The following is a 13,009-nucleotide window of genomic DNA, read 5'->3' as shown; positions in this document are numbered from 1 at the left end:
ACAAATATGCAAATCTACTGTATCTCAGACACACAAGAAGTCTAGATTGTGCATGACTTTGGTCAGGTAGCCCTATAGCTAGTGTGCTGGCAAATGTTGAGCAGCTGATTCTCTGGGAAAAATCAACCAACCAACCCTGATTTGTAGTGTTGGCTGATTTCAAGCTACCAATGTGACAACACTAGCTCACAAAATTCCTGAAAATTTAACAATCAGCTCTCATGATGTGTTGAGAGCTGGCTCCAGCACACCATGGGCTGGGCTTTGTTCATTCATTTTGCCATCTACAGAACTCCATAAATATTGAAGCAGCCCTGAGCAATGTTAATAGGGAACTTATAGATGTTGTACATTAAAAAACCAGCAACATTCTTTGTGTTGCTACCAAGGACAGCACATGCTTGCCAGTGTGACCATCCCTTCTTTATTGTTTAAGCATTTTGGCAATATGTCTTTTTTACGACATACTCCTTAAAGCTGAAGTGCCGAAGTTCCTGAGAACATAGTAATTCATTATTAGCTTCTCAAGGTAAAAATAATACCTATAAATAACTTTCAGGAAAATGCATTGTGCCAAGTGCAATAAAATCTCAAGGCTGCTTTGTGATTAGTATTTCCATAGACCTGGGTTTCTATTTTCTCAAAGCTTTGCCTAAACAATTTATATTTTAGGTACTTCAGTGGATAAAGCCATAAATACTTGCCTGACATATTAGTGCTTATATAAGGAAGGTCCTCTGAGTGGTTAATTAGTTTGCATGCTGAGATGAAAGGTGGGTGATAGGCAAGGCTTATTAATTGCCAGATACCTAACCTCTGTATGAGGAATTATGTTTATTTTATAAAGGCCAATGTTTTAGTTTTGCATGAGTGAATCAATTATGACTACTAATTTTAGTTTAGAATAATACCAATTCTCATCTAGTTATCTCAAATTGAAGTTATATCCTTATAACTCACCATTTAATAACAGATAAGAATAGTAAATATGTTTGGATGGAATTTTTATAGTTGCATATGTTTCATCATTAGAAGATAATACCGAAGCTTAGCATCATTTTCAAAAGGTTTAATTCTGAAGTATTATCTACTAACTGTTTACTTATACTGTGCATTTCCTATAGCTGCTGTAACAAATTACAATAAACTTAGTGACTTAAAACAACACAGATTTATTATCTTAATAATTCTATAGGTCAGAAATCTGACATGGTTCTCACTGAGCCAAAACAAAGGTGTCAGCAGGGCTGTGTTCCTTTCTGGAGGTTCAAGGAGAGCGTCTGTTTCCTTCCTTTTCCAGCTTGTAGAGGCTGCCCACATTCCCTGGCTTGTGGCCCACTTCCTCCATCTTCAAACCCAGCAACAGCAGGTTGAGTCCTTCTCACATTGCACCACTCTGACCTTCTCTCCTGCCTCCCTCTTCCACTTCTAAGGACACTTGTGATTACATTGGGTCCACCTGGATAACCCAGCATACTGTTATGTTCCTAAAGTCAGCTGATTAGCAGGCTAATTCCACCCGAAACCTTTGATTCCCCTTTGCCATGTACCCTAACATATTCCTAGGTTTTAGGAATTAGCACATGGGCATCTTTGGTGACCATTATTCTTCCTATTACATACCTGAATGGCAACAATGTGTTTACATTTTTACACTTTACTTTGGAGAAAATTAAGTTGCAAAAGAGTTACATAGCTTTCCCAAGATCTCTGGGCTACTGACATTTTCTGAACAAAGTGAAGATACTTGTATAATGCTCTAAACTGTTTTCCCCCAGATTATCATCTTGCCGAAAATTTCAATTTTGTTCGGAGTATGTTCTGGCTTTTGCTCTTTTAACTTTTGAAGAAATCCCTTACTATTAAAAGGATTGCACTTTTTGTGCCTTTTATGTTTCAAGTGTATCTGGTGCGAAAAATAATTCAAAAGGGATCAAGCAAGGGACTTGCCTAAGTGAGCAACATGAAAGACAATATAGTAAAAGGAAAAAACAAAATTCTGGTCTTTTAGCCAAAGCCCTTATATTTTTAAAGATCCACACAGCTTACTTAGTGCCAGGGAAAAGTCAGTGGTAACAATTGAAGTATTAAATTTCAGTGCAGTTCAAAATACAACTTGTTGGCAACTGGAACAGTATCCTTCCTAGAGAAGGGCATGTGATTATGATTTTGTAAGAGGAGGAAATTGAGGCTTAGAGGAGCCAAATGGTTACCGTGTAGCCATTTGGTTGGTCTTTACTTTGATCTTGAATGTCCCTGAGTCTATCTGGCTCTTTCTGGATTCAGATTTGTCTGTGACACTGTGCTCTAGTTCCTGTGCACTCTAAAATCTTTTGCCATTTTCAAGGAGTGTGGTTTGCAAAATTCCATCTGCCTGCCTTCTGGCTTTGAGATGGCCTCGATCCTAACTGTGATTTTAATTCTGAGACAATGGAAATGCAGAGAAATTAGTTATTTGCTCAATGCAGTGAATTAGCAACAGGATTGGAATAAGAGTAGAGTTCTAAATTCCCAGGAATAGGATGAAACGTTATCCTTATCACACAAATTCTAGGAAATGCCAAGAAATGCACAAGGCATCTTTCAAAGTGGAATGATGATGAATAAACTTTGAGAATAGCATAAGATGCTCAAATAAAGAAGGAAGGCTTTTCTTGGTGTAAGACAAGATGCATCAAAAGCCAACTGTGAATAATGAATAACTGTGTCAACAGACTCGAGTGCCTACTCCCCTTTGCCGTGTTCTTCCAGAGTTAGCATTGCTATGGGGCAATTGTGGAGTTCTTACTCTTTTGTTGCCTAATTTTGTATGCAAGTTATCTTTAAGCCAAAATATTTCCTTACCTCCTTCTTTAATTGTCAAAATCCCATTCATATTGTGAAATACAACTTAAGATGAACAAGTGAACAAATATGGTTGGCAAGTGTAGTGTCTAGCAAAAAATATTGTTTTATCTTGTTTTTCTTTTCTAACTTTTATTTTTGCTTTTAATATAGTATCTTTTTATAATTTTTTTATTTTTATTTAAAAAATTATTTTAAATTTCAGCATATTATGGGGATACAATAGGTTACATATATTGCCCTTGCCCCACCCTAGTCAGAGCTTCAAGCATGTTCATCCCCCAGACGGTGCACACTGCACCCATTAGGTCTCTATAATCCATCTCCTCCTTCCCCCTCCCATCTGCCTGACACCTGATGAGTATTATTACTATATGTGCACTAACATAGTATTTTGAACACAGTTTATTTTCATAATTGTTTAAAATATTGTTCTTCAAAAAATAACAAAGCCCTATGTAAGTAATAAAGAAATTAGAAAATATATGGTTTTTCATTAATTTTTCTTAAAAGATGTATGTTTTGGGAGTTATTAGCTAAAAATAATGAGTTGATTTTGATAGGCTAAAATGCATTTTATAGTGATATAGAGAGATTTAATAGTAAATTTACATAGACATAGTAAATTTACTCTTTGGACTTCAACATAATTTGGTTTGGTCCCTGGTCTTGTCACTTACTAACTGTGTGAATTTGGGCAAATCAGTTAACCTCTCTGAAACTGAAATTCACCATCTGTAAAATGGGGTTACTAACATTAACTTCACAGGTTATTATCTAGTGTTGCTGCTGTTTTGGATGTCTCTTTCTTTTCCTTCCTCTTCTAGGAATGTTGCTTTTCTGCTTTTGGGAAACTGCTCTTCTTTGGCTCCACAGGAGATTAAAGATCATAATTTCTACAACCTCCCCACTTTCCTCATGCACTATCCACAGGGGTGGGCATATTTCCAAAGTGGGCCAATAGGTTTTTTCCTAGGATTTGCCAAATGTGTACTGCAATTAGGAGTCTGCTTTTCCCCTGGGGAGGAAATGGAGAATCATTGAGCATGGGTGGGGTTGACCATCATGGCTTTATTTTGGAGAAAGCCAGTCTGTGATAATACAGTAGACACACGGAAAGAAGGCCTAGTTACTCATACCTGCCCCAAATTTGGTTATGTGGATCAACAAAATCTCCAGTTTTGGCTGAACTAGCGTGAGTTTGATTTTCACATTTGAAACTAAAGTCTCAACAAATATAAGCATATATAAACAATGAGTCACCTGGGATTAGCTGTATCCTGCTGTTTCTTCCTTATTCAACCTCTAAATTTCAGCATCTAACCACCAGGTAAATTGTGGTGCCTACCAGGGAAGCATTTAAGTCTGATCACTACATAACCTATTGGCTTCTGTGTCCTTAGGCTGTATCCTTAACCTTGGTTAGGGTTTGGCAAATGCTAGGGTTTTGTCTGGAGGGAATACCAGGCGGGCAAGTGTAGCTGGATCACTCAACCCTTTCACATTTTCAGGAAAAACAAAAGCCCAAACCCTCTAGAGCATATGCTTTGTTCTCACAAACCACTTTAAACACAGAGGGTGGTCCACCAACTTTTCTGTGTTAAGCAGTATGAGTCAAAGTCACCTCACAAACTGAGATCTGGCCTGTCCTCAGGGCTGGAGGCTCCTGACCAAAATCTGCACCAGGTTCTTTGGCCCTAAGTTGCCTAAGATGCCAAATTCAATGGCTCCTTAAGTGAATTAGCAAGGCTTAAATTCAAGGAAATTATATTTCTCTCTTTGGGTCAGTTTTTTCCCCCCCTTCCTCTCCCTTCCACATTCTCTTCTTTTTTCATTCCAAATAACATTTTGAAAATGAGTTCTTAAAAGTAAAATTTGCCATTACAGAAAAATTTAAAATGTAGAAAACCACCAAAAAAAAAAAAAAAAAAAGAAAGAAAGAAAAAAAAGGAAGGAATCACAATACTACCACCCAGAGATAATCCTGGTTAATTTTTGGCATATATTCTCCCATTTTGTTTTCTATGCAACAATATTTTAACATAGTTGAAATTATAATGCATATTCAACATTGTGTCTTTTTTTTGTATTTTCATTTAACAAATCTAAACATTTTCTGCTATTTAGTATTCTTTTATACCTCTTTCTTTGGTATTATAAAGCTGCAATGAAGATCTTAGCATTACATCTTTAACAGCGTATTTCAGGGAACATAGAGCATTCATAGCCTGCGTTAAGGATTTACACCTAGGTAAATGATAATCCAGGTACTTGACTTTGTTTGTGACTTCCCAGATACAGAGTAAATTTATAGAATGTATTATAACTTGAGAGGATCAGATGATATCAAGTGTATTTATAAGAATGCAGTAAGATGTTAATATGCCTGATAATTGCAAAAATTGTTAGTTTCTGGGTAGAAAGGAAATCCAGGAGTATAAAAATTTATCATAAACACTAGGCTTTCCAGTCTTTCTACACTTCCCAAGCTGGCCCATCATTATTTCCGGCAAGAGCCAATGCTTATTTTTCTGACAGGCCTCCCTTGCACAACTGAGAAGATCTGTTTTGTCAAACAAAATGTATGCACATTTTGGCAATGAGGTTGAAAATGAAAGTAGTATTTTTCACTGTTTTAGAGAAAATGCAAAATAAAAGGAGTTGAAATTAAGAAAACATTGTTAGAGAAAAGATTAGAATGCAATAAACATGTGCTATTTTGACACCAGTCAGGTATGACTCCTCTTTTCACCTGATCAACCCAGTGGTGATGTTCCTCAGCCCATGGACCTAGGGACAGTGCACAAAGACACTTCTGACTTTACCTAAGTCATCTGATTATGCTTGTGACTCCCTACAACATGTGGCAACCATTTCACTTAACTTTTGAAAACAAATCCAATCAGAAAATTACGGTGCTCTTTGGAAGGAGGGGTGGTGAAACAAGAAAATATTGGTTAAATAGTTTATGTCATTCATTTTTAAAAGATTCAATTTGAAGGTAGCATGAAGTGTAAGATTACAGAGATAAAAGTTCCATTTAGTCCTAACATTTTTCAAGATGTAAATGAAGGCTGGGCACAGTGGCTCACGCCTGTAATCTCAACACTTCGGGAGGCCGGGGCAGGAGGATTGCTTGAGGCCAGGAGTTTGAGACCATCTGGGTAACATAGTGAGACCTCATCTCTACAAAAAATTAAAACAAATTAGCTGGGTGTGGTGGTGTGTGCCCATAATCCTAGCTACTCAGGAGGCTGAGGTGGGAGGATTGCTTGAGCTCTAGAGTTCAAGGTTTCATGAACTATGATAGCACCACTGCACTCCGGTCTGAGCAACTAAATGGGGTGGAGATTTACGTGGGGGTTGGGGGTTTGGGACGGAGTTAATTAGTATAAAAAGTGTTTTTCTTTTGTATTTTTGCCACTGGAAACTAAGAAAAATTTCTGATTATCTATCTTTGACAGAGTGGTATTTAATTTGCTTTCCAAAGATATCTTCTACTTTGAGAATTCCATCTGTGGCAACAGAAATGATAAATGATTTTGAGAAAATCAGTAAGCTTTTGCCCCATCTAAATGTTTAACATTAACACCAGGAGAGATTCAAACTCAGTGAAACTTTGGTCCTTATTCTTTGGACTAAAATATGCTTTAATTGAACTCAGGCATTTAAATGGAAGTTTTGGGATTATTTTGCCCATTGGTTCTTAACTGGGGGAAAGATTAAGGGTAAGGAAGCATTGGACACATACTCCTACTCTTGCTGAGAACTACTGATAGAATCTAATTCCCTTTTGTTTATGTGGGAGAAGCAGAGGCTCAAAAGAATATAGCAAATGGCCAAGGTTACCTTGTCAGTCGTGGCAGAATAGGACTAGAACAAGGACTCTTCTCTCAGGATACCATCCTTTCCACCTTGCACCTGGAATCCATGTGGACATTGCGGATTGGAGGTGGACTCCTTACCAACAGGTATCACCAAGAGCTTCTTCCTATCCTCATTCCTGAGTTATATCAGCTCCCAATCCTCCTAAACTTTCTTTGACCAGAATTCAGCCATGGTGGACTTGGATTTACATGTGGGATTAGAGATATACCTTATCTGATGTGACAACTCTCAAATGATTGGTGGTGTTTCAGAGAGGTCAGAAGGCTCCCATATAACTCGACAAGAGTACCATGTACAACTGACGATGTCTGCACATGTGAAGGATAGCGAGGTACTGCTATTCTAAATTTGATCTATCCCTTTGCCCCTGAAAATCTCTTATTTACATAGAGAGGGCATCTAGGCACTGGAGAGTTGTTTCTCCATTGAGATGGAAGCCTGATGTTTTAAAAAGCTAGCAGTTGGAGTCTGGTGGCTTTTTATGATTTGTACTAGTCACTCTTCACTTCTGGCTCTTCACCTGCTCTGACAGGATGGAAATAAAATAGCTTAGAGAGAGTTATTTTATTAGAGCTGGAATCTCCTATCACTCCAACTACAAATATCACTTAGGTATGCTTTAAGTTTATCCTAAGAGAATATAGATATAAAGGTACTTTGAATCATCCATGGTAACGGTGGTAGTGATAAACGGGGAAAGGGTAAGGATATCCATAGTTAGTCTGAAAATATATTTTCAATATTTATAATAATTTTTGGAAGGACTTGAAGAAATAAGTCCAAGAAAGGCTCAAGTAAGGATGGCAATATGCAAGCATATTCATAGCTGCACTATTTGCAATAGTGCCAGACTGGAAACTTCTCAAGGGATCAACAATGGGATGGATGAATTGTAATATAGTCACACAATAGAATATTATTCTGGAATGGGAATGAAAGATCCACAATCAATGCAACAATATGGATGAATCTCACAAACGTAAGTCTGAGAGAAAGAAGCCAGACACAAAAGAATACAGACTGCTTGTTTCCATTTATATAAGAGACAAACACAGGCAAAACTAGTGTATGAGATTAGGAGTCAGGACAGCAGTTGTCCTTGGAGGAATGAAGTGAAAAGGGGGGAGCTTCTAGTGTGCTAGTTATGTTCTATTTCTTATAGGTGCTGGCTACAGGGCTGTGTTCAGTTGGAGTAAGTTCATTGAGCTGTACACCTACGCTTTATGTAATTTTTGTATATATGTTATAATACTTCTGTAACTTTTTAAAAAGGCAAATGGGCATTTTTCAAGAGGGAGGAAAACTAACATCCATAATTTGGATAGAAATTCCCTCACTTTCATCTTTTGTTACGAAAAATAAGGATTTTGGAAGTCTACCTCTTTTGTAAAATCTTAATTAGGTAATGAAATGAACTAAACAAGCCAACAGGACAGGAAAAGAGAGGAACAGAAGCCTCAAGAGATAAACTCCTATCGGGGACTAGACAGTGCCCTTCTAGAACTCTACATCACTTAGAATTCTAGAAGCAGGTCCATCGGAGGCCTCTCATTTCTACTCAGAAATGCACTTTCTAAAGCTAGACAGCTGGCACAAAGGGTTAGTGAGTAATGGGCTCACAATTTCAATTTATTATCAAAATATTTCCAGCAGATGACAAACCTGAAAGGATAGGAGACACAGAGCTACATAGATGCGGTTTTTCCCTTTTATGAGAGCCACCCTCAAGGACAGACTTAATTTTGTAAGTCCTGCTTATAAACCACAAGTATTACAGATCTCTAGACAACTGTCCTACCCCAAAGTTTGTGCTTAAAGCTTTTCATCAATATGATTTGTAAGTTTAAAAAGTCTCAAATTTTCATCTGTATACCACTTTACAGATCTTGGTTCATAACTGTTTATCTTGGTCTGAAACCTCAATATTTAATGACTACCTATAGTAGTTACTTAGTCATAAATGTAGTTAATAATTAAATATAAAATTATTATTTATACATTACTATAAATCTTTTAAAAAGACCAAGTTTTGAGATAGAGCAAGAAATTGCTTAGAAAATTATAGGGGGCCTCAAGAATCTCAATATTAGTGAAGGCAGGGACAACAAAAAACAACTTTAGACCTTCATTTTTGCCCTAAGAGTAATTAAAATAAAATAATCACAGAATGAATAACTGATGCATGGCAAACTGAGTTTAAAACTATATAAGCCCCAAGGCCCCAATGTGTATAAGAATTCTTTGGAAGGGTTTTGAAGGAGTATAAATGCTGCAAATAAAAGTAAAAATAAGTACTTAGGCAATGTGTTTTAAACTAACTTCACCACTGTGCTTCAGGTGCTCAACCATATTCTTCAACATCTTCTTTCTACTTTGGATTAGAAATCCCAGTGGATTTCACTAATTTTCACTAATCCTATTGTTAACCTCAAGCGGTTAACATTGTTTTCTAGGGACAACATCAAACTGGCAGACCATAAAGGAAACAGAAATGAATAGTAATATTATCTTTAGAATTAACCATTATTTACACAGTGAGAAGTGATTAATAGACCTTAGATCTCTCTCCTTCCTCCCTCCACAGCCTTTCTAGAATAATCTAACTTCATTTGTATTATTATGCTCTCATCTCTGTTAATTACCCCAAGTCACTTCCTGACTCCCAGGGCCCATTTTCTCTCTGTTAGAGAGTTCCCCATTTCTGTGGTGTTGGCAAGTCTAGCCAAGGGCTGCACTGCTTCTTCCAAAGATCACCAGACCCGGCATTTCTTTTCTGGATTCATGTATGAGTTCTTGCGGCAGTGAAAGGCTTCTGAAAACTCAGCGGAGTTTTGCAAAGTCCCAATAATCCTTTGAAACAAACAAACAAACAGTTACCATTAGAATTTGATACTCATATCCAAACCACATTGGAGCCCTGTAGAATTTCTCTATGCAGTCCAAGTGAGTGAATTTGGAAATTAAAGTTTAAAAGGAAGAAAGAAAAACTGGTACAGTGAATCAGTGCCTTCTCGTCAACAGCATTTTTCAGTGGAGAGGTAACAAAATACAGGAGTTAAGGGCACAAATTTTGGAGACAGATTGCATGGTCTGAATTCTGCTTATGAGCCCTTGGTGTGTCTCAGTTTCTGCACAATAGAATCTGCATCTTAAGGTTGTCATGGCGTTAATAATTCATAAATATTTCATGTGTGTTTGTAAAACAAATGACTAATTCATATTCGAATTTGCAGCTATTTGGAGTTGTAAGAAGAGTTTGGTCAAAGAATAAAATCATGTTTTCTCAATACATCTTGAAAAAGCTCACACAATAACCTAAAATGTGATGAACTTTCAACAGATATTTGTTGATGTGATTTAGTAGGGAAGATAGAGAATTCTTTTCTTTTTTTGCCAAAAGGACTCCTTAAATATCAGAAACTGGATTCAGCCTGAATAACTGGAAAGAGCTGGTAAAATGCCAATTTCTTCTTATCTCTGACCCCAATGGGCAAAAACAACATAGTCCAACTCACTATCGGCACCGAGCAGCATTTGAGGGGAGAAACAGGTCAGCACAATGATGCAGAGGTGATGTTTTCACACCAACCCTGAACCCTGAACCAGCTCCTTCCTTTCCCTTCCTGCTGGGATCAGCGGCCACCCTCACCTTGGGTTGGGAGAAAGGGCCCAGAGGCACGTGGACCGCAGCAGTGGGAAGACTAGGAGCAAGTGACAGGAGAGTCCACTCTGATTTACAGAACTCCCCCCATGTGGTACATATCCTATTGTGTACACATCCTAGCATTTCTCTCCTCTCCACTCCATTCTCCACATGGCAGTTAGAGTGATCTTTAAAAATTTAAATCAGGTTCCATAATTTTCTTACTTAAAATCTTCCAGGGGCTTGAAGGAAATTCATACTCCTCTCCATAACCTCTAGTGTTCTGATGGCTCCAGCCTACCTTCCCAGCCTCCTCATGGTATATTTCTCTTCCAATTCCTCACTAGGCTCAAGCTATGCTGACCTGCTGCCTCTCAAACCAGCCAAATCCTTTTCCTTTTGGGGGCCTGCTGTCACCTGCTACCACTCCCTGGAAAGTTACCTGCCAGTTGCTATGTGGCTAACTCCTCAGCCTTCCAGCTATTGCTTAAAAACCACCTCCTGGTGGCCTTCTTTGAATACTGTCTAAACTTGTTCCTCCCATTTGTACTATCACATCAAGGCACTTATCACAAATTTACAATGATTTGTTCTCCTTTACTTCCTGACACACCCACTGGACTATAATCTTGATGAAGGCAAAACATAGTCTGCACTTGGTACCCGTGGGTTCCACATCTCTGGATTCAAGCAACCATGGATGAAAATATGTGTTTGTGGGTACATCGTGTCTGTACTGAACATGTATAGACTTTTTTCTTATCATGATTCTCTAAACAATATGGTACATCCATTTACATAACATTTACATTGCACTAGGTATTATATTAGAGGTGATTTAAATTATAGGAGGGAGGGTGTGCATGGATTATATTCAAATACTACACCATTGTATATCAGGGATTGGGGCATCCATGGATTTTGGTATCTGTGGGGGTCCTGGAACCAATCCCCCATGGATACCAGGGGATGACTGTATTGTGTGTGTATGTCTTGCTCTTTGCTGCACCCTCGAAGCCCAGCACAGTGCTGTGCATCTCAGAACTCAGTACATGCTGAATGAATGGACCTGTGGCCTGGTCATGGTGATTGCCTGTGGAGGAGTAATAGGACATAATGAATAAAAACACTGTTTAGTGTTTTTTTGTTTTTGGGGTGTTTTTTTTTTGCTACTATGGACCAACCAGAAGAGAAAGAAAGCATATTATTTCTCTCTCCCCATTCTGGGAAAGAGAGATCCATATGGACTTTCTGTTAGTTTGACTTTCTCATGTCACTCATCAACATATCACCTAACCCTCAATTCTCCACCATAAGCCCCCTATCCTTCAGGGAGGACATAATATTTTTTTTGGTTGTTTGATTTTTAGGGCTCTTCATAGAGTCTTAAAGGTAAAAATAATCTTCTTGGTGTGGGAGTGTTGACGTCAGGTGGAGACAGAGCTGGGGAATTTGTTAAAGATCTGCTAGTCCACTTGAGTGGGAGATGGCTGGCTTCCCCAAGAATGGAGTGGGGCCCAGGACTGGTATTTAGCCGTTGGTGAACCTGAACGTCAAGAGTGGAGGCTCTGGCAGCCCTTGCCCAAGACCCTTGGAGGGAAATGGAGCCACCTGACTTCAGCTGGGGCACTCAGACTGTAAGGATCTCAGCAGTGACCACAGCAGGCTGGGGATGAAGCTGTTTCCTCCTTTCTAGGCCCCTGTGATGTTTTTGGATTTCTGCACAACCATAGATAGTAGTACACTGAAAAACTACTGAAATTAAATTGCTTATGTTTTTGCTTAGGCTAGGAGTTTACAGCTTGGCTTACTTTGATTGAAAAAGAAGATGTTTATGTCTTACTTCTAAAATGTTCAAGAACAAATTCTTGGCCATGTGAAGATATAAGAAGTATATAGTCTGCAACCTAGAAGAGGGCTCTCACCAGAACCAAACCTGACCATGCTGGCACCCTGATCTTGGACTTCCAGCATCCAGACTGTGAGAAATAGATTTATATTGTTTATAAGCCAAAAAAACAAAAATGAGAACAATTTCATTTCTATAATATAGTCAAAAGTGACTGTATAGGTAGGAATCAAAAGATCTTAGAAATTAGGAATTTGCATTGGTTTTTAGTCTTTTCAGACTGTAGGCTCATTGACTCTGTTAGAGAGGAGCTTTGATTCATTTAATCCAACCCTCTTCCCAATTCAGGAATAGGTACTGGCTAAGCAGCAGACATCACAGTGGCCTGGACACTCCCCACACTGGGAGTGAGCTCCCTGGTTGACAGGGTAATAAGCATTTGTGAGTCACTGACTAGAGAGCTGCACTTTTTTTGTTTTGATTAAAATTTTCCCAAACTATTGTGTCTTAAATTTTGTCATATGAGGACAAGTACTTCAGTACAAATGTCCAAACCTATGACTTAATTCTACATTTCTCTTAAAAACTTAAAAAAAAATTAAAACCAAAACAAACAAAAAAACACCTTGAGGAAATAGAAGTCTTTGAAAAACACTGCTGGGAGTTAGCAATGAGGAAACACTCAACCTAGTGTGCACTCAGCTCTTCATGTCCATTCCATCTCCTCTCTTTCCTTCCAAAGACTTCACTTAGATCATTTGATTCTGAATAATTAGGTCAACAAC

The 13,009-nt window shown here is 38.2% G+C and overlaps 1 protein-coding gene across 3 annotated transcripts in view; it reads right to left on the bottom strand.

The window, feature by feature from the left end:
• Positions 1–8,332: 8,332 nt before the first annotated feature.
• Positions 8,333–13,009, bottom strand: part of MME (membrane metalloendopeptidase) — a 91,109-nt gene continuing 86,432 nt past the window's right edge. For all 3 annotated transcript variants that reach the window (XM_045539514.1, XM_045539513.1, XM_045539515.1), the window contains exon 23: positions 8,333–9,582. In XM_045539514.1, coding sequence (XP_045395470.1) covers positions 9,483–9,582 — 100 coding nt within the window. In that variant the 3' untranslated portion in view covers positions 8,333–9,482. The remainder of the gene's footprint in view (positions 9,583–13,009) is intronic.

The sequence above is a fragment of the Lemur catta genome, chromosome 1, assembly GCF_020740605.2.
Source record: "Lemur catta isolate mLemCat1 chromosome 1, mLemCat1.pri, whole genome shotgun sequence".
In the NCBI taxonomy this organism is placed as follows: Eukaryota; Metazoa; Chordata; class Mammalia; order Primates; family Lemuridae; genus Lemur; species Lemur catta.
The sequence above is the reverse complement of the archived record's forward strand: the minus strand, read 5'-3'. Positions and strand labels throughout refer to the sequence as shown.